The following is a 26,808-nucleotide window of genomic DNA, read 5'->3' on the forward strand; positions in this document are numbered from 1 at the left end:
AAAAACAGCCTGACAATTTGCCAAGCTGACTTGGGTCCAGTTTAGCTTTGCTTCAACCCACAGTCATTGTACTGTTATCTTAAAATTTCCATGATTTCTTAAGGGCTGGCGAAGGATAACAGAAGAACAGGAGGTATCAGAATAAAGAGAAATATTTTATAGCAAAGGGATTTTTTTTCTAAATTTGGTAAATGACCATTTCCTGTTTCCTAATGTCCCTCACATTGTGTCAGCAAAATCAGAACTCACCTAAGGACATGAAAGCAGGCATCAAAGCCTGAGATAGAATTAAACCTATGCATGTTTGGGACTTAACTATCTTAAAAAATAGAATATAAGTTTAAAAACTGCAAAAAGTTTAAAAATTGCTGAAAAAACTGAAGTCCCTTTGAACTTCCACCAACACCAAATTCCTTTCCCTAAACATAAATTAGATAGGAATTTAGCATGCATCCTTTCTAAGTTTTATTGAGATTTTGTATTCATAAAAATAGTCTTGACAGACAAATGTTTTTAAAATTATTTGCCTAAGTGATAAATTGTATGTATTTCGCAATTTTATTTTGTATCTATCAATATGACTTGCTAATTTGTTTATATTAGTATCTAGGTCTGGTTCATTTTTTATACTGCTATATAATCTTTAAAAAGTGAATATAATTTATTAACTCTCCTATTGATGAACATTTAGTTGCTTCCACTTTTCTAGCTTATCTGCTATAAGGAATATCTTTAGGGAAAAGATAAAAGGTAAAGGAAAGAAGAAACATGCTAGTTTGTATTTGGAATATGTTTGGGTTAAGAACAGGTGAACACATTTGAATAGTGTTATAATTAACATTGAGATAGTAACAGAAGAGACTACTTTTAAACATATTTTCATTTTCTTCTCTGATTATATAATTGAACTTCTAAAACAAGAATATCAGATAAAAAGTTCTATATCCTCCAACTTGCCTACATGAGAGCATTTATATAATAGGAGATGAAAACCGAACATACGTACACACACACACACACACACACACACACATTCCCTGTCTAAACTAAATTTATTATTTATATTTAAAAGTCTGAAAATTATTTCTACATTTATAACTTTAAAGCTTCCATTAAATAATTAAACAGACATAATTAAAACACAGTCAAAAGAAAATTTAGAGGAGAGAATCTATATATACTTTTCATTAATTTTGAGATCTCTGTCAGCAAAGGCAAAAAGGAACAATACAGCTTTCAATTTATGACAAAAAGACAATGTAATTCATTTGGAGAGATTTCCTGAGCTGACATTTGGGAGGACTTCACTCGAATACGGGTCTTGGCTAAAATAATGATGTCTTCAACTTCAGTTTTCCAGGATAAACTCTTCAAATTGACTTACCACACATTTTTGTATACTTGCCTTTTGATGGCCAAATAATGTATAATATTAGGTAATAAGTTGAAGAAACCATCTACGCAGGACAGTAATAATAGATTTAACTCGAGAATGCAAACACTCCTAATCAGGAAAATTGACATTTTCATGTCCCTTATATTATTTTCAGAAATATATCACAAAACTTTTATAGAGCATGCTAACAGTTGATTCCTGGTTCAATTAGCCAGTAAATAGAAGTACAAGAAGTCTGTTTCTGAGTAATAATTCAGGATTTTAGAGCCAGAGCCAAGTTACTGAAGATAGTCTTGCTTAAAATTTTTAATTTGCCCCACACTCATGCTTAAGCTATTTAACTTTTTTTATATATAAAAGTATATTAAATATATTTACCAAGCTGTAAGCACAGTAAATATAATCAGTTTTTAGAAGCTGATTGATAAAACTAATTTTTGAGTCAAATAAATGGTACACTCAATATATTAGAAAACTAAACTATTTTATAATCAGCATATAACAGAGGTGAGCATGTGAGAACCGAGAAAAAAGCTTCTCATCTTGAACTCTTTTAAGAAAACAATAATTATTATGCTTTCCTATAAAGATCTTTGATGCAATGAGTTGCCAACTTATTCAATAGCAAGGTTAATCAGAATCAATATGAAGCAATAAAACCATCAATGGCTTTAGAGAGGAAAGATACATACTTAAGATCAAAATCCAAACTAAAGAGTCATATTGATTCCCCATTGTTTGACCTTCCAGTTAGAAACTGAGGACGTTGCGTATAAATGGCATTGTTCTTTCAGCCATTATTCACTCTACATAAAAGGGAAAATAACATGACAACACCATGACATATTAGTTGGTACCAGCTGATGCACATGGAAAGTAGCTCTCCAATAAAATGTGACGAGGACAGACACGTGGCTGGGCAAGAGGAAAATCCATACACTTTACTTGGTATCCATTCACATTCTTGTTGCCACTTGGAATCAGGCCTTGTTCCCATGATGTGAGTTATACAAACAGCACGAGAAAGACCTACTAGGTCATGGTTTGCCTGCACAGAAGCTCAGCTACCAGTTAGTAGAGGCAACACGGAATTCATCACCCTAAACCTCCTCCATTTCTACTTCACTTCTTCCTTCTTGAGACAATCCATTCATCCACTGCCTGAAACCCAAACCAGCTATCCCTAAAATATGAGCTGCTCCTTCAAAAGCAATACACATTAATTCCAAAAATCGTGTAAAATTTACAAGAAGTGTTGAATAGAAAAAACATAATGTTAATATAACTTTTTTTGTTTGTTTGTTTTTGAGACAGAGTCTCACTCTGTTGCCCAGGCTGGAGTGCAGTGGCGCAATCTTGGTTTACTGCAACCTCTGCCTCCTGGGTTCAAGCGATTCTGCTGCCTCAGCCTCCCAAGTAGCTGGGACTACAGGCACATGCCACCACACCTGGCTAATGTTTTGTATTTTTAGTAGAAACAGGGTTTCACCATGTTAGCCAGGATGGTCTCGATCTCCTGCCTCATGATCCACCTGCCTCAGCCTCCCAAAGCGCTGGGATTACAGGCGTGAGCCACTGCACCCAGTCACAAAGTCAATATAACATTTTTAAACAAACACTCATATGAAGTTTTTAAGGCATATTCATATTTGGTCACTTCAATTGCTAAAACAATGCAGATGAAGGTAATGCCAACTTACACTATAAGTGCTCACTGCGTGCCAGGGAATGTTGTGCCCATCTCACACTTAACTCTGATCTTCACCATACACCTCCAATACAAGTAGAAGGATACATATCTTCACTTCAGTAACAAAGAAATGCAGACAGATAGGTTAAGTAACTTATCAAAAATCACACAGCTAGTTTAAGGGAGGAGTCAGAATGTCAACCTAGGTAGTCTGGCTATAGCAGCATTTGCATTCATGATCATAATTGAATAAATCATGAGCCATTCATATGTGTTCAGCTATCATGTTTTTTACTTTTTTTTTTTTTTTTTTTTTGAGGTGGAGTTTTGCGCTATTGCCTAGGCTGGAATGCCATGGTGCAATCTTGGCTCACTGCAACCTCCACCTCCCGAGTTCAAGTGATTCTCCTGCCTCAGCCTCCTGAGCAGCTGGGATTACAGCAGCATGCCACCACGCCCAGCTAATTTTTGTATTTTTAGTAGAGACGAGGTTTCACCATGTTGGCCAGGCGGGCCTCAAACTCCTGACCTGAGGTGATCCACCCGCCACAGCCTCCCAAAGTGCTAGGATTACAGGTGTGACCCACCGTGCCTGGCCAATTTCAACTTCTTTGAATGAAGTTTTCTGCTAGGTTGACTTGTATTTTCATTATTGATTAAAGAAAATGTATATACTGTACTAGTGATATTATAGATTTGTTTAGATACTGCCAGTAACTTTTACCAGTCTATCCTTTGTCTTTCTTTTTTTTTTTTTTTTTTATTATACTTTAAGTTCTAGGGTACATGTGCATAACGTGCAGGTTTGTTACATATGTATACTTGTGCCATGTTGGTGTGCTGCACCCATCAACTCGTCAGCACCCATCAATTCATCATTTATATCAGGTATACCTCCCCAATGCAATCCCTCCCCCCTCCCCCCTCCCCATGATAAGCCCCAGTGTGTGATGTTCCCCTTCCCGAGTCCAAGTGATCTCATTGTTCAGTTCCCACCTATGAGTGAGAACATGCGGTGTTTGGTTTTCTCTTCTTGTGATAGTTTGCTAAGAATGATGGTTTCCAGCTGCATCCATGTCCCTACAAAGGACGCAAACTCATCCTTTTTTATGGCTGCATAGTATTCCATGGTGTATATGTGCCACATTTTCTTAATCCAGTCTGTCACAGTTTGTCTTTAATTTCTGATGGTGATTTTTGTTTTGGCCATACTGACATCTTAAGATTTTTTCTCTCTTATTATTCCTGCTTCTCAGTTTACTTACATAGGATTTCTCCACTATTTTGACATTTTTAATGAAGTTTGTTTCAAGTCTTTGATCTTTAACTCATCTTGAAATTGTTGTGTTTGCTGTAATACACCGACACATTTTCCCCAATGGATAAGCAACCAAATTCCCAGAATTGCTTATTAAGTAGTTTACAATTTACCAGTAACTTCATCCTTCAAGTTTATTATAAATTAAATGATTTCCAATTAGTCCTCTCTCAAGACCTTCAGTACAGTTCTAGAATTTCTTCACATAAATCTTAAGACATTATAATTTTTTGTTTTATTTTCTGTTACAGTCTTGGATTCTTTTTCACTTTTTAAAAATGTTTTCCCATTGTGTATAGTCATGAATCTTATTTTCATAATGCTGATCTTACTGACATTTTATTCATTCCAAAATGTTTTCTATGTATTTTCTTTATGTTTAAGGTTAATACATGTTATTATCAGATAGATTATTTATAGATAATGTTATCAGATAGTATTTGCAAATATTTCCTTTATTAAAATGTGCATAATTTCATACTTAATTTTGTATTGCTCAAAACTGACATAAAAGGCTTAATTTTCAATTGCTAATTCATAAACATATAAGCTCATTAGATTTTCCAAACAATCCTATGCAATAGGAACTATTATCAATTTAAAGATGAGATAATAGAGGGAATAGCTCTCTTTTTTCTCCAAGTTTTTCATTTTTTCATGTTCTTAATAAATGTAATCCAAGAATGGCTTGTCCCTTTAAGGGTTGAAAAATACTTGTTCATAAAATAATTTGGATTTGTTATTTTCTTATTTGTAGGGGGGCAGGGTGGATGCAGGGAGAAAAGGCTGAAATAATTTCATAAATTTTCCTAGTCTTTGGGTAATTATTTTCACTAAACAGTACATCCAAATTGCTACAGTTATACTTTTTGAAGACAATTTTCTTTACTTTTTTATAAACATTTTCCCAAACATGGAATTGTATTATGTTTATAGTTCATACAGAGAGATTTTATACCTTTACAGTACCCAAGTTCTCCCAGGACATGTCTCTATAACTATTCATGTTTTCCCTCAGACCCCTCAGGGAAGTTGAGTGTTCTTTACAGTTCTTTTCTCATCCTTAATCTATTTTTTTCTTTTTCTCCATGAACCCTTTAAATGGTTTGTCTCATTTGTTTTTTGGGGAATATTTGAATTTATCATATCTGCTATTCACTTATTTTCCAGATTATTGCTCTCTGCTTTTATCTTAATTCAAGTTTTCTTTCTTTTATTAACTTGAGTTTTTGTTGTTGTTGTTGTTCAGATGTTTAATTGATTTTCAACATTTCTTGTTTAATGCTAAAACCATTCAAGGTAAGAATTTCCTCTAAATAACACTTTTGGCCTTTATCCATAGTTTTTATGTATAGTATTTAATTGTCCATTTCTAAGTAGTTTATAATTGCAGTTTTGGTATCTACCTTAGCTATTTGGGATTTTTTTTTCTGCCAGCAAATAGCTTCATATTTCTATTACCAATTTCTATTTTTATAATACTGTAACCAAATATAATTTCTGCTTTTTGTGAATTTACTGAAGTATTTTAGACCCAGAACATGATCAGTGTTTGAGTATGTTAAATGGGTACTGGAACAGAATATTTTCTATTTTTTACGTGTATGTATACACACACATACATTAGATCAAGCTTATTGCTTATCTTCTCCAAAATTTGAGAACCACCACCTTAGTATGCTTAGAAATCATCTGAGAATTAGCTTTTTTAAAAAAGTGAGAGAGAGAGAGAAACTCCAGAATCTCCTGCTGAGAAATGCAGTGTTTGCAGAGGAATGTGCAGGATCTTAAGTGCTAACACTTCCTGGATCTTCCCAAATTAGGGCCTTCAAGAGGCATCCATTCTCAGCCTTTGTTTCTAATTTTTGTTTTTTTGTTTTGTTTTTGTTTTTGTTTTTTTGAGGTGAAGTCTTACTCTATCACCCAGGCTGGAGTGCAGCGGCGTGATCTTGGCTCACTGCAACCTCTGCCTCCCAGGTTCAAGCGATATTCCTGCCCCAGCCTCCTGAGTAGCTGGGATTACAGGCGCATGCCACCATGCCCGGCTAATTTTTGTATTTTTAGTAGAAAACGGGGTTTCACCATGTTAGTCAGACTGGTCTCGAACTCCTGACCTTGTGATTCACCTGGCTCAGCCTCCCAAAATGCTGGGATTACAGGTGTGAGCCACTGTGCCCGGCCTGTTTCTGATTTTTTAAAATGCTGAATACATAATATATATTGTTTGACAATTCTAGTTTTATTATTTTTCCCTGTTTAATATGCATATCTATTTCTATGAAAAGTTATCCACTTAAAGGGTCATATTTATAATAACTATTTATTTATTTATTTATTTGGAGATGGAGTCTCACTCTGTCGTCCAGGCTGGAGTGCAGTGGCATGATCTCTGCTCCCTGCAACCTCCGCTGCCCGGGTTCACGCCGTTCTCCTGCCTCAGCCTCCTGAGTAGCTGGGACTACAGGTGCCCATCCCCACGCCCAGCTAATTTTTTGTACTTTTTAGTGGAGATGGCATTTCACCGTGTTAGCCAGGATGGTCTTGATCTCCTAACCTCATGATCCGCCCACCTTGGCCTCTCAAAGTGTTGGGATTACAGGTGTGAGCCACCGCGCCCAGTCTTATAACCTTATGGTTAATTCAATTTTTTTTTTTTTTTTTACCCCTAAAACCTGTATCAAGTTTTTGGCCTACCTTTTACTTACATTTGTGTAGGATACTTTTGTTCATCCACTTGTGTATTACTGTGTTTTAGGTGTCTCAAAGAAGCAGCAGTTAGATTTTACTCTTTGAATCCATGTAAGAGGTTTTTCCACTTAATAGAAAAGTTGAACTGATGTAACATCTACCACCATGTGTGATTCACCCAGCTTTCTACTTGCCATCAGGAGATTCCTACAGTCATTCTTTCTCTCTTAGCCTGTCTGTTCTAATCAAATACCTATACTGTCTACTGCATGGGGCTCAGGATCTATCCAGCATGTTAAACATATTCTTGTCTAGTTTCTAGGACCAATAGGAAATTTGCGTTATTTTGTCTTCATTTATTTATTTCAATGGACACATTGGACCAGGAGTAGACAATGAGAAGAGCTGAAAGTTTCCGTTCAACATGACCATTTTCACCCCGTATCAGGACTCAAGTTTTGTCTTTATCAAATGATTTCCCAGGTGATACATCCCTCTCTCCCTTTTACCTATGTACACTGCCCCTCTACCCTATGGCACCAACTTGACTCACATGGAATTTCCCAACCAAATCTGTGCCCTGGAAAACCAAATCTTGGCAACAGATTACTTTTACTTTTTTTTTAAGCTTAATTATAAATCAATATTATTTACTTTAATGGCCAAAAATTTCTGTATTAACCTAAAATAACCTAGGATTGTTCAAGTCCATTTCAATGCACAAACCCATCACAGGTGAAACTTGGGCAAGAGAGTTAATTGAAAATGCAAATGGAGATATACGTGGCATTTATTTGGTACAAGCCATTATAGAAAATTTGTCCAATAAAACTAATTAAGTGAAGCTGTTATTGGTGCAGCCAGCTATCAGGTGTGCATGGATTCACAGAAAACGCTGGGAATTTAGAAGGGCAGCATAAAGACCCATGCTTCTGATTATACAGTCATTTGTGACATTGGCCTGGCTCACACAAAAGGACTCACATTTCATTCAAAACGCAGGTCTTCGGCCAGGCATGGTGGCTCATACCTGTAATCCCAGCACTTTGGGAGGCTGAGGCGGGCAGAACACTTGGGGTCAGTAGTTTGAGACCAGCCTGGCCAACATGGTGAAACTCTGTCTCTACTAAAAATACAAAAATTAGCTGGGCGTGGTGGTGGGCACCTGTAATCCCAGTTACTCAGGAGGCTGAGTCAGGAGAATTGCTTGAACCTGGGAGGTAGAGGCTGCAGTGAGCCAAGATGGAGCCACTGTACTCCAGCCCAGGTAACAGAGAAAGACTCCATCTCAAAAAAAAAAAAAAAAATTGCAGGTCTTCATCAAGCTGCAGATGACTTCTTATTTATTATTAGGAAATACCAATATATGCATGCTTTTCCCATTTTACAGATTGCCATGAAAGCTGATTTTCAGTCTCCTAAAATGGGTCCATTGGGTAATTTTGAGAGGGTAAATGTGTGATTCAATAAAAAGGAATGGCCTAGAGGAGAAGAATCGAAGAATCCAGCCTGATTTTCAGGACAGAATTAAGATTACTTAATTGAGGACAAAAATATTAAATAAGTCTTCTGAATCAGTGAATTATCAGAAGATAGTGTCTACTGCCTGACATGTTTTTAGATTCTAAGGTGTGCTTAGTGTTCTCTAACGCACACTTACTACGTTACTGTTTAGAAGATTAGAGGAGCAATGTGAAAATGAGTAAATATTAGAAGTCTTCAGATTATAACACATTCCAATCTCAATTTTCTACTGTTTTACCCATGAATATTTCATTAAGACATATTATATATCTATATAAATAACTACTTTTTCTGAAAAAGATTGAAGACAAATGAAATATATAGAAGGATAGCCCATTGGCCTGTATTCTTTCAATTATGATAAACATCTAAGCATATATCTATACATATATAAGCCTTGAACAATTCACCATCAATAATGAATATATTTATATGGATTTTAAATGAGCCAGTAGTCAGTTAGCACATTCACCCTGATTAAAAAGATACAATGAATTTAGAACGGGCTCTTTATTTACCAGGCTTAAATGCACTTAGCACATTACCATTTTGAGTGAGATTAAAAATTGAAGTATATTCTATACTTTACACTTAGACATTTAAAAATATAGTTTGCATTTTCTCTAAAAGTATAAATCAAGTTATGGTTTATGACCTGATTAGAGAAAATGAATTCTCAAAAAATTTATTCACATTCCTCTTCAAGAAACACAATTTCTGTTTTTAAACCTAAAATAAGGTATTATTGATTATGGCTCCATAGCCTATAAAGATCAGAGTGAAACACCAACAAATCAATTTTTATTATTCTCTCTCATGTTAAAAAACAAAACAAAACAAAACAGTGAAACAAGTCCTTCTCCTAAGAAGCACACAATATGAAATCTAAGGGTGTTCTTTGACGCTTAATTCTGAGAGTTTCAGCCAAGTCTTCTGGGAAGAGTCTTTTGTCTCACTAATTTGCTTCATACTAGAGTCAAAACTTTCTTCCTAGTCAACTGCTCCAATATCTCTACCTCCAGGTCAAAAATCTTCAGTGACTCCCTGCTAAAATAGTAACCGAGACCTCCCTCAACCTTTCCGGGACTGCCCTCAGTATGTCCCACTTCCCCTCCATGCCCACCCTGAGCTCCTGGAAGCTGGGTCCCTCCTCGTTCCCAGACATGGCCTTTCCCCTAAACCTCTGCTTCCCTCATTCTCTCCCTGGACCCTCTGTTTGGAATGGCCTTTATTCTTCACCCATCATACACTATCAACATGCCACTCATCCCTGATCCAGCTCAAACTCCCTACTTCCTAAGCCTTCCTGAACTTAAACCCATACCTCCTACTTCCCACTGCCCTTTCTCGTTCCCATGGGACTTATATGTTTATTTGGGTCTTATGTGTTTATTGCACAGATGCCTTTCTGCAGCATATGCAACTCTTCAAGTCTGCATCCCTCTTGCCACCCACCAACCCTGACCCTGACGGCACATAGCACAGTGGTTACACAAAATGGCCTCTTGATTCTTGCTTTGGGGATGATATATACTTAATAGTTACTCACTGTGGCAATATAACAAACTCTTAGGAGCTCAGGCTTTAGTGTGATACCACCTAAATTCAAATCCTGTCTCTATTACTTACTAGCTACAGGATCCTTTCGATGCTTCAGTATCTGTATTTGTAAATGGGCGTAGTAATAAAGTCTGCCTCATCCAGTCCTTGGAGAATTGATAATTCAGCGCATGCTAAGTGCACGGCACAGAACTTGCTAGTTCACTATTCTATTGTAAGCATCACTCAAGAGAGATTAAAGGAAAAAAAAAACCTAGATCTAAATAAGTAGGTTAAAACACATCCTCTAAACCACAAGTTAGAATTATTTGAAAATAGAATGATTCACGAAACAACTTACAGCTTATACTTTGCCAGTTAAATTGAGGGTTACGGCAATTTTAAGATCATATTTATATCTAATATTAGACAGAGAATCAATTCATTTGGAGAGGGAATGTAGCAGGTGGACCACTGAATTTCAGGAAGAGCCCACATAGATGCATTAGAAGATGTGATCACTTCCCCAATTTATCAGTCAGGAATCGGAAACGAATCTGCACGGAAACAGAGTGAACAGCAGCAGCCGAAGCACCTTATTGAGTGTACCATAGCAGGGACCCCCAAAGTCCTTGAGAGGAATGGCCCAGGCTGTGCTGCTTTACAAGGTGGAGACCTTGCAGATCAGGAGTTATTCCTGGATGTACACAGCACTTTTATATTAGAAACAAACACATAATGTGGAACAAATCAAGCACTTCCTGGCCTGAAACGCTTTGTGGCTTTCCATCCCCCACTACGAAAAAGTCAAAGTACTTCAATCTTTTTCACTTTTACATCCGCCAGGGTCCTCTCCAGCTCCACCCTACCCCTGTGTCCTTTCCTGTTCGCCACCAGGCACACTTGATCAGTCTATACTGGCTGCCCAGCCATCGCTGGAATTTGACAGTCAAGGTCCTGCCTCACAGCCCTTGAACTTGAGAATTTCCTGCCTGGGAGGGATTTCTCAGATATCCACACGGCTCTCTCCCTCACCTCCTTAAGTTCCCACTCAAATGCCCCCTTTTCCATGAGGCCCTCCCTGGCTAGCAGCTGGAAAAAAGTGCCCTTCCCCACACATATTCCTGGCAATCCTCTCCCTCTTTACTTTTCACCATCTAACATTCTGTATACTGCTTTTGTTTTGTTTATGCATTGTTTCCTGCTACTGTAATAAAAGCTCCAAGTGAAAAGGGAGCCTCCCTCTGGTCATTATTAGAGCTCTATCACCTAAAGCACTGCCTGGCACAAAGTGGACCCTTGATGAACATTTGTGGAACAAATGAATGAATAACAGATCATAAGGCAGCTTATGACCAATCTGAAAAAAGTCCCAATCGAGGACTCCCTGCATTTAAGCCAGGTTGTTCATGAGATATTCTACCTTGTATTTTGAAAGATATGTTTTGAAAAATGCATTAGTTTAGGTCAGCGGTTCTTGACTGGAAGTGATCTCTACACCCTCAGAATATCTGGCAACATCTACATACATATTTGGCTGTCACAGCAGGGATGTGGGCAGGCATTACTGTTATCTGGTGTGTGGAGGTCAGGGAGATGGCTGGACATGCTACAATGCACAGGTCAGCTCCATATAACAAAGAGTGTCCTGGCTCAAAATATCAATAGTGCCAAGATTGAGAAACTCTGATTTAGCTGGAGGTAATTTCTTAGATCTTCTAGGGAAGGAAGGAGAGAGGGAAGGAGAGAGAAGGAGGAAGGAAAGGAGGACGGGGGAAGGAGGAAGGAGGAAGGGAGGAGAGGAAGGAGAGAAAAAGAAAGAACCACTAACCTAAGCTAATGCTTTTTACAAACCAGATCCTTCAAAATACAAGGTAGAAGGTTTTGTGAAAGCCTACTTTAAATGCAAGCCACCACACACCTTGACTTTCTTTAGGTTGGCTACAAGGAGGGAAGAGGAGAAAGACAGAAGGGGGGAAGGGTTTGGGGAAAGGAAGGCAGGCAGGCCGGCAAGCTAAGTCAATTGTTGGTACTATAGAAAGACCAAACACACAAAACTTTTATGTACAAAACAGAGGGGAGTTTAAAAAAAAAAAAAAAAAAAAGTAAAAAAAAAAAAGGTCATGTTCCAAGCAAGGAATAAAAAAAGTGAGATGAGAAAACTGTCAAGGAGAGTCTTTGCTTCTAGTCCCCCAGACCTCTCTAAAGTGTCCCCCACATTCCAGTTACATGTATTCTCATGGGAATAACTGACAAAGTTGTAACAAAAAAGCGAGGGAAATCCCAAACTGCCATCTCCTCTCTGAGAGCTGCTCGACTGGTGCCGATGGCTCAGAGCATGTGGCAGGAGCCAGCCATACCAGGGAGCAGATGCTCTAGACAGGCTCTCTGAGTAACATCAGGGATATGAGAACTCGGGGAGAAATTAACCAAGCCCGCAAACACAGAAGAAAAGATATTAAGAAGTACAGCATTCCTCCCTCTGCAAACATCATGCAAGTTAGGCTAATCTCATGGTTAAATTACAGAGTGCTCCATCCACAAAAATCCACAGATAGCTTGGGAAAAATAAGTCTTTGGGAAGAATAAAGTCTCATTGGCTGATAAAGTCATAATAAGCCTAAAACAAATTGTGTTAATGGTTGGATGAAAAACTGGAATTCTCACTTCTCAAACAGTACATTTGGTACACACATTGCTGTCTAATTAAGAGATGAATTCACTCTCCTGTTCCCCCCCTTCCCCCCTCCGCCACATAAAGGCATTCTTTGGTGCTTTCTCTTCTGAATTTTGTATTTTTTCCTTCACTGACCCTGGTGCATTATCTTTTAGTTGGACTGCCAAAACACTTTTCCTTCTCCAAGAAAGGCTCTCTGCTTTCTTCCACAAAGCATTTTTTAATTTTGAAACCGAAAGCAAACATGACTACTAAAAAGACAAGTAGAACTTTTGGGAAAATGGTCTTTAGAAGAACTGAGAACAAATGTGCAGTTACCAACAATTAATCTTTGAAGAAATGTACAGTCAGAAGGTATAAAGAAATACATGTGTGTTTTTCATTAATAAATAGAAATTCAGTCATTGATCTATATTTCTTGTAACCAAAGACAAATTCCTACCTTAAGATGGAAAGAATGAAAATGAATTGAAAAACTAGTCAAAATGTTTTGGTTGGTTAAATCAATATTGGACTGAAACAGGAAAAAATTATATCCCTGTATATCTACAACTACTGAAAATATCAGATAAGAATGAGGAATAAAACAGTCGTTTCCTGCTATAGTTAGGAGGATTTTTTCTCCCAGGTTGACAAAGATAAAGCAACTCTAGACCATAGAAACTCATCAACTATTAAATGACTCGCAAATTGTTTATTAATAAAGGAAACTTACGGACAGCAAGGGAATGGCAACTTTTCCAAGAAAATCTGGGGGTTTATCTCCATCTTCATCAAACACTGTCACTTCCAAAACATCATGGATATCTTTAATGGGACTGAAACAAAAATACCATGTATTATACACAAAAACACACAAGTGAAGTCTGTTCCATGAAGATCTGGAAACACTGTTTCACTAATTAAGTCTGTATGTCCTTAGAGTATAAAACTACCATTTAATTAAATTCCAAAAATTAAATCAAACTGACTGTATTCCCAAACCTTCCATCATAGAAGATTCAGACATCCATATGAAAAAAAGAAGTCAACTTTTTTACTATGACATTTTTCAAACAGTATACCTGTACTCAAGGGTAGGACTTTCAAAGAAACTAAAGAAAGGATAGGGAAAAAGCATTAGCAGCGTCCAACCAAAGTAATTTTTAAAAAGCTTCCAAATGAAAGGAGTTAACATTTTTAAAATTAAGAATTACCTTTAAAATAAAATGGTGGTGAAAAATCACTATTTGCTGAAATGTATAGAAAGCCTCTGTTGTTGAAACACAAAATACTACAAATATTTTAAAACTTTTTTTTTTTTTTTTTTAAATATTGACCAGAAGCCAGATACCAGGGATAATGAAAAATGGAGCCATGGTGATTGGCAATGAGTTAGGGAAATGAGAGACTCTTACACCGGGCCATTGGCAAAGGTGTTTAGCAGAGTTAATCCACTTTTCATAGAGCCTTGGGAACTTTCTACTAATAGCATTAACTCTACTCAAAATGAACTTTATTTTTTCACTTATAAGCACAGGACAGAGCACTGACTTAGCTTCATGGGGGCAGTATATCACCATTTCACCCAAATTCAACAGGGGCCTCCCCTCAATGTTCAGGTGCCTTGAAATCTAAAGCAAACTAACATCTTAAATATATCCAGCCTCCTAAATGCCTGGGTTTGATAGTGTGGGCAGAGAATCACTATGGGATAGGTCGCTCATATAAACTGGAATATAAGGAACCTTTGGGAGTCTCTAAGGAGTCACAGAAAATCTGTATTTTCCTAAAGATTTTGGCAGAATACAAGGCTCTGGCATTAACATGATTTTAGAACACATAAGATCCTTGAATTTAAGGCAGGTCTCCATTTCCTTAACCCAAGAATGAATTAATCTAGAAATATGGAAGCTTCCATTTACTCATAGATTAATTTAGTCACTAAAAGATCTACTTTACAAATGCCTCCTATAACAGTCCCTTGCAGTTCCAAACGGTCTCTTCTATTATTAACACCACACACTATAAAATGAAAGGATAAAATGTTTTCAAAAGAAAAAACAATAAAATTTACTCTTTGCCCATAAAAGTGGACAGAAAATTCCACTCAAGAGCCCCAGACTACCTTCCAAGCATAGCAGAAATCATTTCAGAGGTTAAAGCACTTACAATGTAAAAACTTTGTTCCATTCAGGGTTGAGGTTTTTGTAGACGGTATGCGTCTGAAGTCGGTCATTGCCTAACTCCAACAAGCAAAATGGGTCACTCTTCCCTGGAAAGGTAACATACACATTGGTCAAAGACAAGTGAATCCCAGAAGGGACAAGGGCAATGTGAACAAGAGTCAGATAAAGTTGTGCTTGCTGAAAGAAGGAACGCAAGACTCCTTTTCCAATGAGTCATGGAGGCCCTGTGTGGGAATCCAGGAGACAGGCAGAGGCTACAAGTGTTATACCTTTAGCATACTTAACGGGTTAGAAAAAACACACCACCTGATATGGTCTGGTTGTGTCCCCACCCGAATCTCATCTTGAATTGTAGCTCCCATAATTCCCATGTGTTGTGGGAGGGACCTAGTGGGAGGTAATTGAATCATGGGGGCGGTTTCCCCCATACTGTTCTCATGGTAGTGAGTAAGTCTCACGAGATCTGATGGTTTTAGAAGTGGTTCTTCTTTCACTTGGTTCTCATTCCCTTTTGCCCGCTGCCATGTAAGACATGATTTTCGCCTTCTGCCGTGATTGTGAGGCCTCCCCAGCCACGTGGAACCATGAGTCCATTAAACCACTTTTTCTTTATAAATTACCCAGCCTCAGGTATACCTTTATCAGCAACGTGAAAACAGACAAAGATCAGGCCTTGAACGCCAGTGGCCACACACATTTCACAGGAGTGGGAATCCATTTGGCATGAGAGCCCATTTCTTTGTTTATAAAATGAAGTTCATCTCTGTTTCCTTCCTAAATTCTAAGTCAATCTGTATAATTACAATTCTATAACTGGAAACCTATAACTTACAGGCTTCTACATGGCTGTAAGAGGAAGTGAGAAAAAGGGTAAAACTGGTTCTTTAGGAGTTAAGCTCTGCTCCTAAGCAAATGGCCACAAACACTCATGATCCTGTATACTCAGTACATTATGAGAATATATGAGTTACATTTTTGGTGTCATAAAACAAACAAACAAAAAAGTATAACTCAATAAAGGTTAGAGTTTTTAACTTAACAAAAAAACTAAGCTCATCTTTCACTTCTCACCTCTTCTCTTTCCACTCTATCTCCCATATTTGCACACCAAAAAAGGTAAGAAATTTCCAAATCCAAAGTTAGACCTACAGTGTTACAAAGCAAAAAACTCACTTCCCTGTTGTTGTGTTTGGCGGAAGGATGTGGAATTGGAACTGTCAGAGAAAGAATGAATGGCTCCATAATGTTCACAGGACATTAATGCATTGCCAGCCTCTGCAGCACACTGGCACTTTACAAAGCAGTGCTTGCTAAATTAATTGGGGGCACAAGGACAGATGCTGTTCCAACAAATGGCCAAGGAGTCCCAGACCAGGGCCTAAGCCAGAGAGTGCTCAGGCCTCTTGACCTGCTGGCCTACCATTCAGGTCACTGAACCTCCATCTAATTCGCTTAATAACCAGGCGCTCTGAGGTACAGCACATCAGTAGAGATACTGATACGTGCAGGAGCCTGCATGAAGATTATTGTTTAAAAAGGGAGGAGAAGAAGAGCAGACACATGGGTGATGACTTGTATTAAACAGGAGATTCCGCTCAACTGACCAGTGGCCTGGACACTTAAATCCCTGGCCAAAGCTTTTAAGTCAATGCTACTATTTCAGTTACTAGCAGACAATGATCAATCCAGACATAAAGGAATGAGTGAGGGTTTTCGATTGTAAACAATGGAAATGGTCCCTGTCTACATGTAGCAGAAAAGAAATTTATAAAGTAACATCAAAAAGCATTCAGAATTCCTACAAAGTTTGGAGAATCAGGCTAAAAAATATCACTATAAACCAAAGAATACTTAAGCACAAGAAACTCAGCCCATATCTCACACCAGGAAAAGTCTGTTGTGGCCTCTGCTTCCCCAGAATACTGCCCCCACAATTCACTTCCAATATGAATTCCTTACTCTTGCTTCTTTGCCTCACTTAAGGCCGATGCAAGGACCTCCGGAGCCTGTCTTTCATAGCCAAGTACCCAGACCTGAAAGGCCAGAATCACAAAGGGAATACTGAATTCGTAGCCTCTGTGAATGAAAGTGGGCTTTGACCTCTTCTTCAACATAGACAATGGGAAATGATTCAAACACGGAAGGGGTTTCAGCTGCTGGGGAGTCAAAATCAAACTAACATAAAAATCCATCTGCACCCACAAAAAGTCTTGTTTATTTAAAGACAGTTTACTCTGGCCATGTGGTTTGCAGGGGAAGAGGCTGGAGTTAGCTGGGAAAAAGCCTACCAACATAGAACAAACCATTTCCTCTTCAGCAATTGTGAACAAGAAGACACCACGTACTTTTGGCTTAATGCTCAGGTATACCATGCTTGATTTCTCAACCCAGGCTGAAACAGCTACTTAACCGTTTGTCAGACTATTAGTAGGTGTCAGCGCTGCTCCTCTGGAGACACCAGCATGACACGCCATCAGCAGTTGCTCCAGGGAAACCGTCTGACACTTTTAATGAAAACCCTGGGGTTACTCCACAGCAGGGCAGAGATGCTGCCTGGTCCTGTTGAGGCACAGGTGGGCTCATTCTGTGGCTCCCGCTCTCTCAAGCAAGCACGCTCTTAGCTGTCCCAGCTAATGAGGAACAGACTTTCCTTCAGAAACCAGGAACTTCAGTTATGTGTCTCCAAGGGACACACTGTATCAACTCTCTGAAGATAATTCAGTCAAAGCTCATTAAAATGCTGCATTTATTAATATTACAGAATAAACAGAGAGAAGCAAGAAGAAACAAAGACATTAAAATGTTTACAGAGTAATTTACGCACACTTTATGGATTGATTTCTCTTAACAAGTTTCAGATACATGGGGACTTTGAGTAAAATTTAAATAACAAATATTCTTATTTGAGATAACAAGTATCTTTCATGATAAAGGAAATGTCCAAATGCTCACCAATGGTACTGAGAGAAAAGGACAAGGCAGACTGACTTACATGCATTTGAGGCTGTACTTTTCCTCTTTGTATCACCCATTTCACAGGGAAAACATCTAGAAGATCTCCTGTATGTCCAGATGCCACATCACCTTGACACATTTATGCCACCGACAATTCAGTTTCAAATTGAGGTTTAGCACTTTGTACTCAATAGCCTTTGTTATTTTCCAACACTGCTTTAAAATTTATTTGTATTTCTTGAATGGCAAGTAAGGGAGGTTCACTTAAACAGTTTTACCTTTGTATCAATTACAGAAGTTGAATGACAAATAATAAATGTGCTGCAATAGTCATATCATTCATTTGATAACCCTTTTTTAGTTGTTGTTTAATGGGCTCTCGCTCTGTTGCCTAGGCTAGAGTGAAATGGTGTGATTTGGTTCACTGCAGCCTCTGCCTCCCAAGTTCCAGCAGTTCTCCCTCCTCAGCCTCCTGGGTAGCTGGGATTATAGGCATGCGCCACCACGCCCAGCAAATTTTTGTGTTTTTAGTGGAGACAGGGTTTCACCATCTTGGCCAGGCTGGTCTCAAACTCCTGACCTCACGTGATCCACCCACTTCAGCCTCCCAAAGTGCTGGAATTACAGGCATTAGCCACCATGTCCAGCCCATTTGATAACCATTTATTAAGCATATAGCTTAATAAATGTTCCTAGCACTAAACTGACCCTGACATACAATGATCACCTAAGCTATTACCTGCAAGGGACTCTCATAATGGTCTCTGCTATTCTGAAAATGCTGCCTTTTCCAAGAAAACTTTCCTCACTTTCATCCCACAGCAAACTGAGTTGTTTCCATTTCAGATCTCCAATTGTGTATTGCCCTTACTTCTCTTATATCCCACATTTGTAAACTTCCACTCCACAGTCAGGATGTGTATTCACTTAAGGGTCCTGATGCAGGCACACCCAATATATGAATGCTCTTATCATCCCCCAAGAAGAGTGCCATGGCCTAGGGACAGAGGGCAGCGGTGAAATGCAGATGAGAATATGAAAGTTCAGAGAAATGTAATTCGGTTCAGAAAAGTTCGGGAAGATTTCTTAGTGGGAGTGATTCTTAATCGAGGTTTACAAGGGGAGTGTTTGATAAGCAGAAATGGGTAAGTCCTTCTTGTGGAGATGGGACAGGTCAAAGCTTCAAATTTGACTACTATAAATGAGATACATATATATCTAATATATATGATATATATGTAAGTCATATATATCATATATATGTGTCTCATATATCTCATATATATGATATATATGTATCTCATATGTATGAGATATATATGTATCAATCATAGCTCATGGTACTGTAACTTCAAATTCCTGGGCTCAAGCAATCCTCCTACCTCAGCCTCTATGACTAGCTAGGACTACAAGGACATGCCACCACTACTGGTTAATTTAATTTTTTTTTTCTTTTTTTGGTAGATACCAGGTTTCATCATGCTGACCAGTCTGGTCTGGAACCCCTGGGCTCAAGCAATCCTCCCTCCTTGTCCTCTTAAATTGTTGAAATTACAGGTGCGAGTCACTGCGCTTGGCCCTAAATGTTTTCTTCTTCTAACTCCACTTCCCCGCCACTTCTCAAGCCCCCCAACAATATCATCATTCGCTGATCTTGTCTAACATCTTCCCATTTTCATTCTCCCCTCAAAACCCTTGCTCCTCACAGCTGCCAGAATAAACTTTTGTAAGTTTATGTCGGATCATATCATTCCCTTAATAGTTTTCCAAATTTGTTCACCTCGCCCCAAAGTTCCTAGGTTATCCAGTCCCACCTAAGACATGAACATCCTCTCCCACTGAGAGGTCCCTTTTGCTTTCTGTCTTCTAGTCGGGCTTGCTTTCTTCCAGATCTCTGAAAAAGCTGGGCAGGCCCTGGAACATTGCTGTTTTCTCATTTTCAAGTGCCTTTCCTTCATCTCTGCAGTGCCAACTCTTTCTCATGTCTCTGTTTGACATCTCTGCTAGAACATCACTTCCTGCAGAATCTCCAATCAGGCATCCCTTCCATAAGAATTAACACCATGTTCTTGACCTTAGCAGTATAATTGAAATTAGACAGCCACTGGTTAAATCAGTCACTTCATACGAGGTCAGGGACCAATTCCTCTTTTCTACCATGTCACCAGGAAAAATCATAAGGTATCACACAGAATAGAAAAGGTGTATTTGCTAAATAAATGTAAATGTTACTAAGAACCCACCCATTACTATAGAAGCAATTCCTGTTAATTCATGGAATTTCACAAATGAGCTGAATTAGTTTACCCTCATGGTGCCATTAAGTTATAAACCACTAAGTCATCCATATATTCCCGAACTTTGCATTGACTACAGTCCATTTCTTTGGCAGGTCGTTGAAGCAGACGGCCTGCTAGAGACAGATTTATGTAGTTTTTAACGTGTTTTTCAAAAGTTGGTCTTGATTTGGGCTTAGCTATCCATGAGGATCTCATGAAAATTAAAAAACATTCAATCACAACTACTGAGCTTTCTAGAAATTGCAATTATAGTCATCGCTTTGAAAACAGGGCATCTTTAAGAGATGAGGTATTGCTATGGATACAGCTTCAAGAGACAGACAATTAAATGAAAGCATAATATGGGCATGTGGTTTAAAACTCAGTGAACAATAACCGTGAGACTATTCCTCTTCTGACACAAGCAGTCTTATGTTTCAAAACAAAAACAGCAATATAAAAAATCTCGTAGTCACTATGATAATTTACAGAAACAACTCAAAAGTCAGTATTATAGTATATGACAGAAATATTTTTACTCTATAATGTGGGGTCTAAGTGCCCTATTTTGGTCAACAGTTTAAAAACAACAACAAAAAGAAGAATACACCAAGCTATTTTATATTAATAAAACTATCATCCAGATTATCAAAATGTAAAATTCAAGCACGAAAGTAGTTCAGTATGAGAATTCCTCTACCATGAAGCATATTTTTTGTCTTCTTTTTAAGCACTCAATAGAAATGGAAACAAAAAGAAACATCTTAGAGTGGTAACTAGATTTCTAAAAGTGGCTGAAGAGATAAAAGTAGTTATCAGCTTATACGTCTAACATGATCAAAAATTAGGGAAATTATAAGCAATAAGTGAACAAAACAACCTATACAATTCTTCATGTATCAAATATACTCTAATAAAATCATTTAATAAAGAACAGGAAAAACATTTACTAAGCACAAAATATATATCAGGCATGTTCATTTAGGATTTGATTTAACCCTTAAAATACCCATGAGGACATAGAGGCTTAGGGGGAGCCTAAGGCCAGTATGTGGGAGAACTGAGATTAACACATGGGTCTCTGCTTCTGTATAGCTTCTATGTCATTATACACAGGGATTAAAATGAGAGGCAGCTACCACACAAACAAAAGGCAAAAACATAGGCACTAAATTTTATCTTCAATGAATAAATCATTGAACTGCACACTGATTTAGTCAAGGCTGAATCCAAGGCCCATGGAAAAGGCTCATGCACTTACCCAAGGAATGGAATATTTTACCGCAGTTATAGCTCAGATCTGTGTGGGGGACAGACCAAGAGCTCCTCCTAATGGTATAGCCAAGGAACCAGCGAACTGGAAATGCAACCCCCGATTTTGAAGAAGGTCTCCATCTATTTCCAAGGCACACACTACCTGCTACACCTGATGTCCTGCAGTACAGGAGCGAAGGCAGAGTGAAGACTGAGCCTTCTCTTAGGGATCACAAGCTCCTAAGGGTGTGTCTGTTAACCAAGTGTGGTGCTCGATGAATATCCATTGTCAGTTACCAGAACTGCCCCCAAGCTGACTTTCCTGAAGTTGAGAAATATTTAAAAAGTGGTAGAGGAAGCTATATTGGGTTCCCTGGAAAGAAATAGGGGTTCTGGAATTAAATGTATCTTTATTCTCCTGGATCAGGCAACTGTTATGGTCCCTAACATTCCTATTTATTAAATAAGGATACTTTATAATAACCTGGATTTCTTGTCTGGAAACATATGTTTATTTCTCCTCTGATAGATATTTTGAGATTATGCTAATTTGGGAGTTATTTCATTTATTAACAGAGGAAAGAGAAAAGGGTCCAACTGACACCTTTATTACCAAGATATCAAGAGGATCCAGATATATTGGGAAACGTTTCATGATTGATGGCTGGTTTTGTGTTTTTGTTTTAATGGCAAAGAGTGCCAAAAAGTCTCAAGGGTGAAATAAAAATCCCCAGGAGAATTCTGGAAGGCAAGCAACTCCAAATTGTGAGTCAAGATGATATTTCCAGTTTTGTCCCTCCATTGTCTCCTGATAATTCCCTAGCTTCTCATCATAACATATAGATTATTAGAATAATGGAAACATGAAAAATGAAGATGAGTGATATGGTTTGGATCTATGTCCCTACCCAAATCTCAGATCCAGGTGTTATCCCCAGCGGTGGAGGGGGGGGCCCAGCAGGAGGTGATTAGATTATGGGGGTGAATCCTTCATAAATGGTTTAGTACTATTCTCTTGGTGCTGTCTCCTGATAGAGTTCTCATGAGATCTGGTTATTGAAAAGTGTGTAGCATCCCCTACCCTACTGGTCCTGCCCCTGCCATGCAAGACTCCTGCTTCACTGCTCCTGCTTTGTCTTTCATCAAGAGTAAAAGCTCCCTGAGGACTCCCAAGAAGCAGAAGTTGTCATGCTTCTTGTATGGCCTGCAGAACCATGAGCCAATTAAACCTCTTGTTTTGTAAATAATCCAGTCACAGGAATTTCTTTAGAGTAATGTGAGAACAGATTAAACAATGGGATTGTGCTATAAAAAGAGAGGATATTGAAGCCTATACTGCATTTTCTGTTGTGCTGTTATGTCACTTCATATCCTCCCACACTGAGCTATGCGTGGAGGGCTGCTCTGATTGCTTTGTTGCTACTCTTGGCATGGTGAGTTAAAGAAAACTCCCTGAAGTTTCTAGTTCCCCTATTATGCCAGGATTCTGAGTGGGTAGGGGGCATCCTAGGAGGAACAGGGTAAGGGCCTTTAGTATGAAGCAGAGGGAGACTGAAGAATGGCCTCTTGCCTTTGAAACATCCTTTATGGGGAAGGAGGTCTCTTACAAGAATTATTTTAGAGAACAAAACTAATAAAGAGAAAGCTTAAGTAACAGGAAGGTAGCTGTATGAACCACATTTTGATCTTAAGAATGCTAAGGAAGAATCATTGATTTGGTGTGGAATACTTGGCATACGCATCATGCCAATGGTGGCCATGATGTTTCAATTCCTAGTGCTGAATCAACCCCAACACATTACAATCCTGGCAGCTTCTCAGCAGCATACTATCAATTATAATAAGGCTATCCTGAATAATCTGCACACATGTGCTGAGCATACCAAGACAGTTTCCTACTCTCCACTGGCTGATCTCTCTCAATGAGTAAGATTGCTGTTGTCATGTATACTGAAAGGTGATACAATCTGGACTGAAAAACATTTCAATTCTCTAACAATTTTCCCATTAGTCCATTGTTTACTATATTATCTTTTTACAGTTTATGAGATTAACTTTGTATTTTCTTACAACAGTATTAATTTATGATCAGATGTGCCCCTGGGCAGCATATACCATGACTTTCTGTCTGGGCCTCTACTGTAGATATGAAACCTGTTAAACTGTCCATCTCTCAGCATTGTCCAGAATAAAATGTTTCTCTTTCTCAGTTAATCATTCGAATGTGAGTCATTTTCTTCTTAAAATACTTGCGTTTTAAGACTAGCAGTAGCTTAGTGAAGTATGTTGGTCTCGTCAAACATTACACACAGCTCTTCACCTTGAGCCTCCAAGTACAATTTATCATTTGTTTCATGAATCAAGGCTGTGGCCTGGTTTACTACAAAAGTAATGACATCAGGCTGCATCACCTATCACTTAAAAATGTTAGGTTATGCTGGGCACAAGGAATTTGTGAAGCAAATTCTTTAAAAAATATTTGACAGGCTTTTCTACTAGAATAATTGCTTATGGCTATCCACGTCTAACATTGGCATAGACCTGAGAAAAAATAGCTTTTACCAATTTTAGAGATAGGTTCCAAAGACGATAGATTACTTAAGATTCTTTGAATAAAGTCTTCTCTCGTACACAAATGTCAGAAAGTCTAAAAAATGCCAAGATAAATATACATTTAAATTTATTAACAGATAGCTTCAATCACAACAAAATAGTATATTTATTAAAAAGGCATAATTTAAAAACAATAAAATACCTTTTTATACATTAGAGAATTAAAGCCTTTGCCAAATGTAAATATCATAATACTGCTAATATACACAGATCTAGGCTTATTCATATATTTTAACACATTTGAAAATGTATACACTATTTTCCTTTACAGATAAAACAACTTTATGAGAAATAAATTCACCTTAGTATATATATTTTATTCTAATGTTCTAAAATACTAACATAGTAATGAGTATTCAATTTTTCCAAAGTTGAATTTCTTGTTATGCCTATATAATCATAACATCAATAGGAATATCCTTCTAATTTGATCCCAGTGGCTTGAATGACCTATATTTTCTTTTTCTAATGGTTATTTGAAAAGAGGTGGTTGGCTTTAAAATTAGAAAACTACTGAGCATAGAGTTTACCGTATGCATTCATTCACTCCTCCAGGACATGCAGTCCCTTTGCTCCCAGAACAGTAACTATAACCTCTGTATGGACTACTGCCAAGACTAATCCCTATGGACTTTTGCTTTATCAGGATTCCTGAATTTTAGGTGAAACTAAACTGAAGCATCAATTATTGTGGTTACTTCATGTTGTTTTTAGAAACATGCAATTACCACAAAATAAAAATATATGATAAAAGAAAAGCTGAAAGAACGAAAGGTTCCCTTTTGCACCATGTCTAAAATGACCATCATTCTTTAGAGAATGTCCCTGGTTATCTGGAGTAAATGCATTTTTTTAAATTTGTGGGTGAATGCTTTACTCCCCTAGCAACTGCAATAAATGAACGCTGATTTACAAAGTAAGGTGACCGGAAAATGAAGGGTATAGAGTACGAATAGTTACGAATAGTTGCTTAATTTCTTAAATGCTTCTGGTAGTGACAAAAATGGGTGGCTTCTCTGATCCTGATCCAATGACACTGTTGAGGTCTGTTTTATTTTTTACTACGTACTTTGAATCAGTAACAATAATGATAACAGCAATAACACCTGATCCCCACTATAGGCCACGATCACTAACCTCTTAGAGGTATTCATTGCTACCTCACTGTAATCTGAATCCACTTCTTTTTTCACACAGAAAAGTTACATTACAACTATCTGGAATAAGTCCAATTTGTAGCCCTAAAGCAGTGCCTTGGTTGGAACACTCTGGGGGATTCACACAGGAGCCTGACAATGTATAAACATTGACTGTGAAACTCAGTTCTAAAACAAAAATCATTACGGTCTAAACACATGTTTAGCCAATGAAAAATCACTTTTCCTCAATTCACAATAGCAATAATTTTCTCATAAATACAGAAATAGTAAAACACCAGGGCATTTAGTCAAACCACACAGCATTATTTCATTTCTAACTACAGTTATTGTTATTGGAATTTGTTGGTACTTACCTTCATCTACTCCAAAACTATCTACTGAATACCTTATATATAAAACAACAAAACGAAAACATTTCTCCCAAAATTATTCTTCCATAGAGAGGGTCTTTACAAAGACTCTTTCTTCAGGTATCCTCTCCTATTCACTTTTTTTTAATAGTTAAAATACTCTTTGGAGATGATACACTGGCCTGAAACAATCTTTATATAAACTAGTTTTGGGGGCTTTATATGGAGGTTACCTGATAAGACAGGTTAAATAAAGTAAGTTTTTCAAAAGTGTTTCCATTAGCCAGGTGTGGTGGTAGGTATCTGTAATCTCAGCTACTGGGGAGGCTGAGGCAGAAGAATTGCTTGAAGCCAGTAGGCGGAGGTTACAGTGAGCCAAGATAGCGCCATTGCACTCCAGCCTGGGCGACAGAGCAGGACTCCATCTCAGGGAAAAAAAAAAAAAAAACAAAGGGTTTCCACATATGGATGTTGTTGTACACAAGCCTTCAAAAAATACTCTTCATGCATTACAATTAGTCACTGGAGATTCAAAAACATATATATGCAAGCTACAGAAAGAATTTTTTTAAATGCTAGAAGGCATAAATGAGTTCTTCGGGCTGGAGACATTTCCTGAGAGAACAACAATTGTGCATTCAAAAAGTGCTGTATGTAAACAATTAGACAGAAGTAAAAATAATTTTCTCTGGGAAACTCATAGGCAATTCTAAATGTGCTTTAGGGATGACAGAACCACTAATGTCAAAGGCACATGTGAAATGTTGACTGTTTTCATAAAATATAAGTAAAAAGAAAAATGTCTTAATTAACATGAGATTCCAAACATCTGCAAAAATACTAGTGAATATTAAGAGCAATCATCTGAGTACTTCACCCACAAACCTCAAAAATTATATCTTCTATTTGGCCCCCAAACCATTTTTGGATCTTCTCACTAGTCAGGATCATCTTATAGAATAGTCATTTCTATTGTTTCATTTCTGAGCAGGGTGAGGAGAATTTTATTTTTTTCAACTAAGTTTATATTTCCTAAAATGTCTGTAATATAATGTGCTGAAAATTAAAGTTCTCTTTTCCAATGGTTCAACTTCCTCAAACTCAGTCTCAGAAATTTAGAGGCTGTACAAATATAGTGAAATTGTTCCTGTCTGGAAGGAAGAAAAACAGTAGCCCACATTTTAAAAATACGGGATA

At 37.8% G+C, this 26,808-nt stretch overlaps 1 protein-coding gene across 3 annotated transcripts in view; it reads right to left on the reverse strand.

The window, feature by feature from the left end:
* MCTP2 (multiple C2 domains, transmembrane 2) overlaps nucleotides 1–26,808 on the reverse strand; it is a 194,614-nt gene that overhangs the window by 93,441 nt on the left and 74,365 nt on the right. For all 3 annotated transcript variants that reach the window (XM_011957959.1, XM_011957951.1, XM_011957969.1), the window contains 2 exons: nucleotides 14,984–15,086; nucleotides 13,548–13,650 (listed from right to left, as the gene is read on the reverse strand). In XM_011957959.1, the coding sequence (XP_011813349.1) occupies nucleotides 13,548–13,650; nucleotides 14,984–15,086 (206 nt within the window). The remainder of the gene's footprint in view (nucleotides 1–13,547; nucleotides 13,651–14,983; nucleotides 15,087–26,808) is intronic.

This window comes from Colobus angolensis, unplaced genomic scaffold (assembly GCF_000951035.1).
Source record: "Colobus angolensis palliatus isolate OR3802 unplaced genomic scaffold, Cang.pa_1.0 Scaffold112, whole genome shotgun sequence".
Taxonomy (NCBI): Eukaryota; Metazoa; Chordata; class Mammalia; order Primates; family Cercopithecidae; genus Colobus; species Colobus angolensis.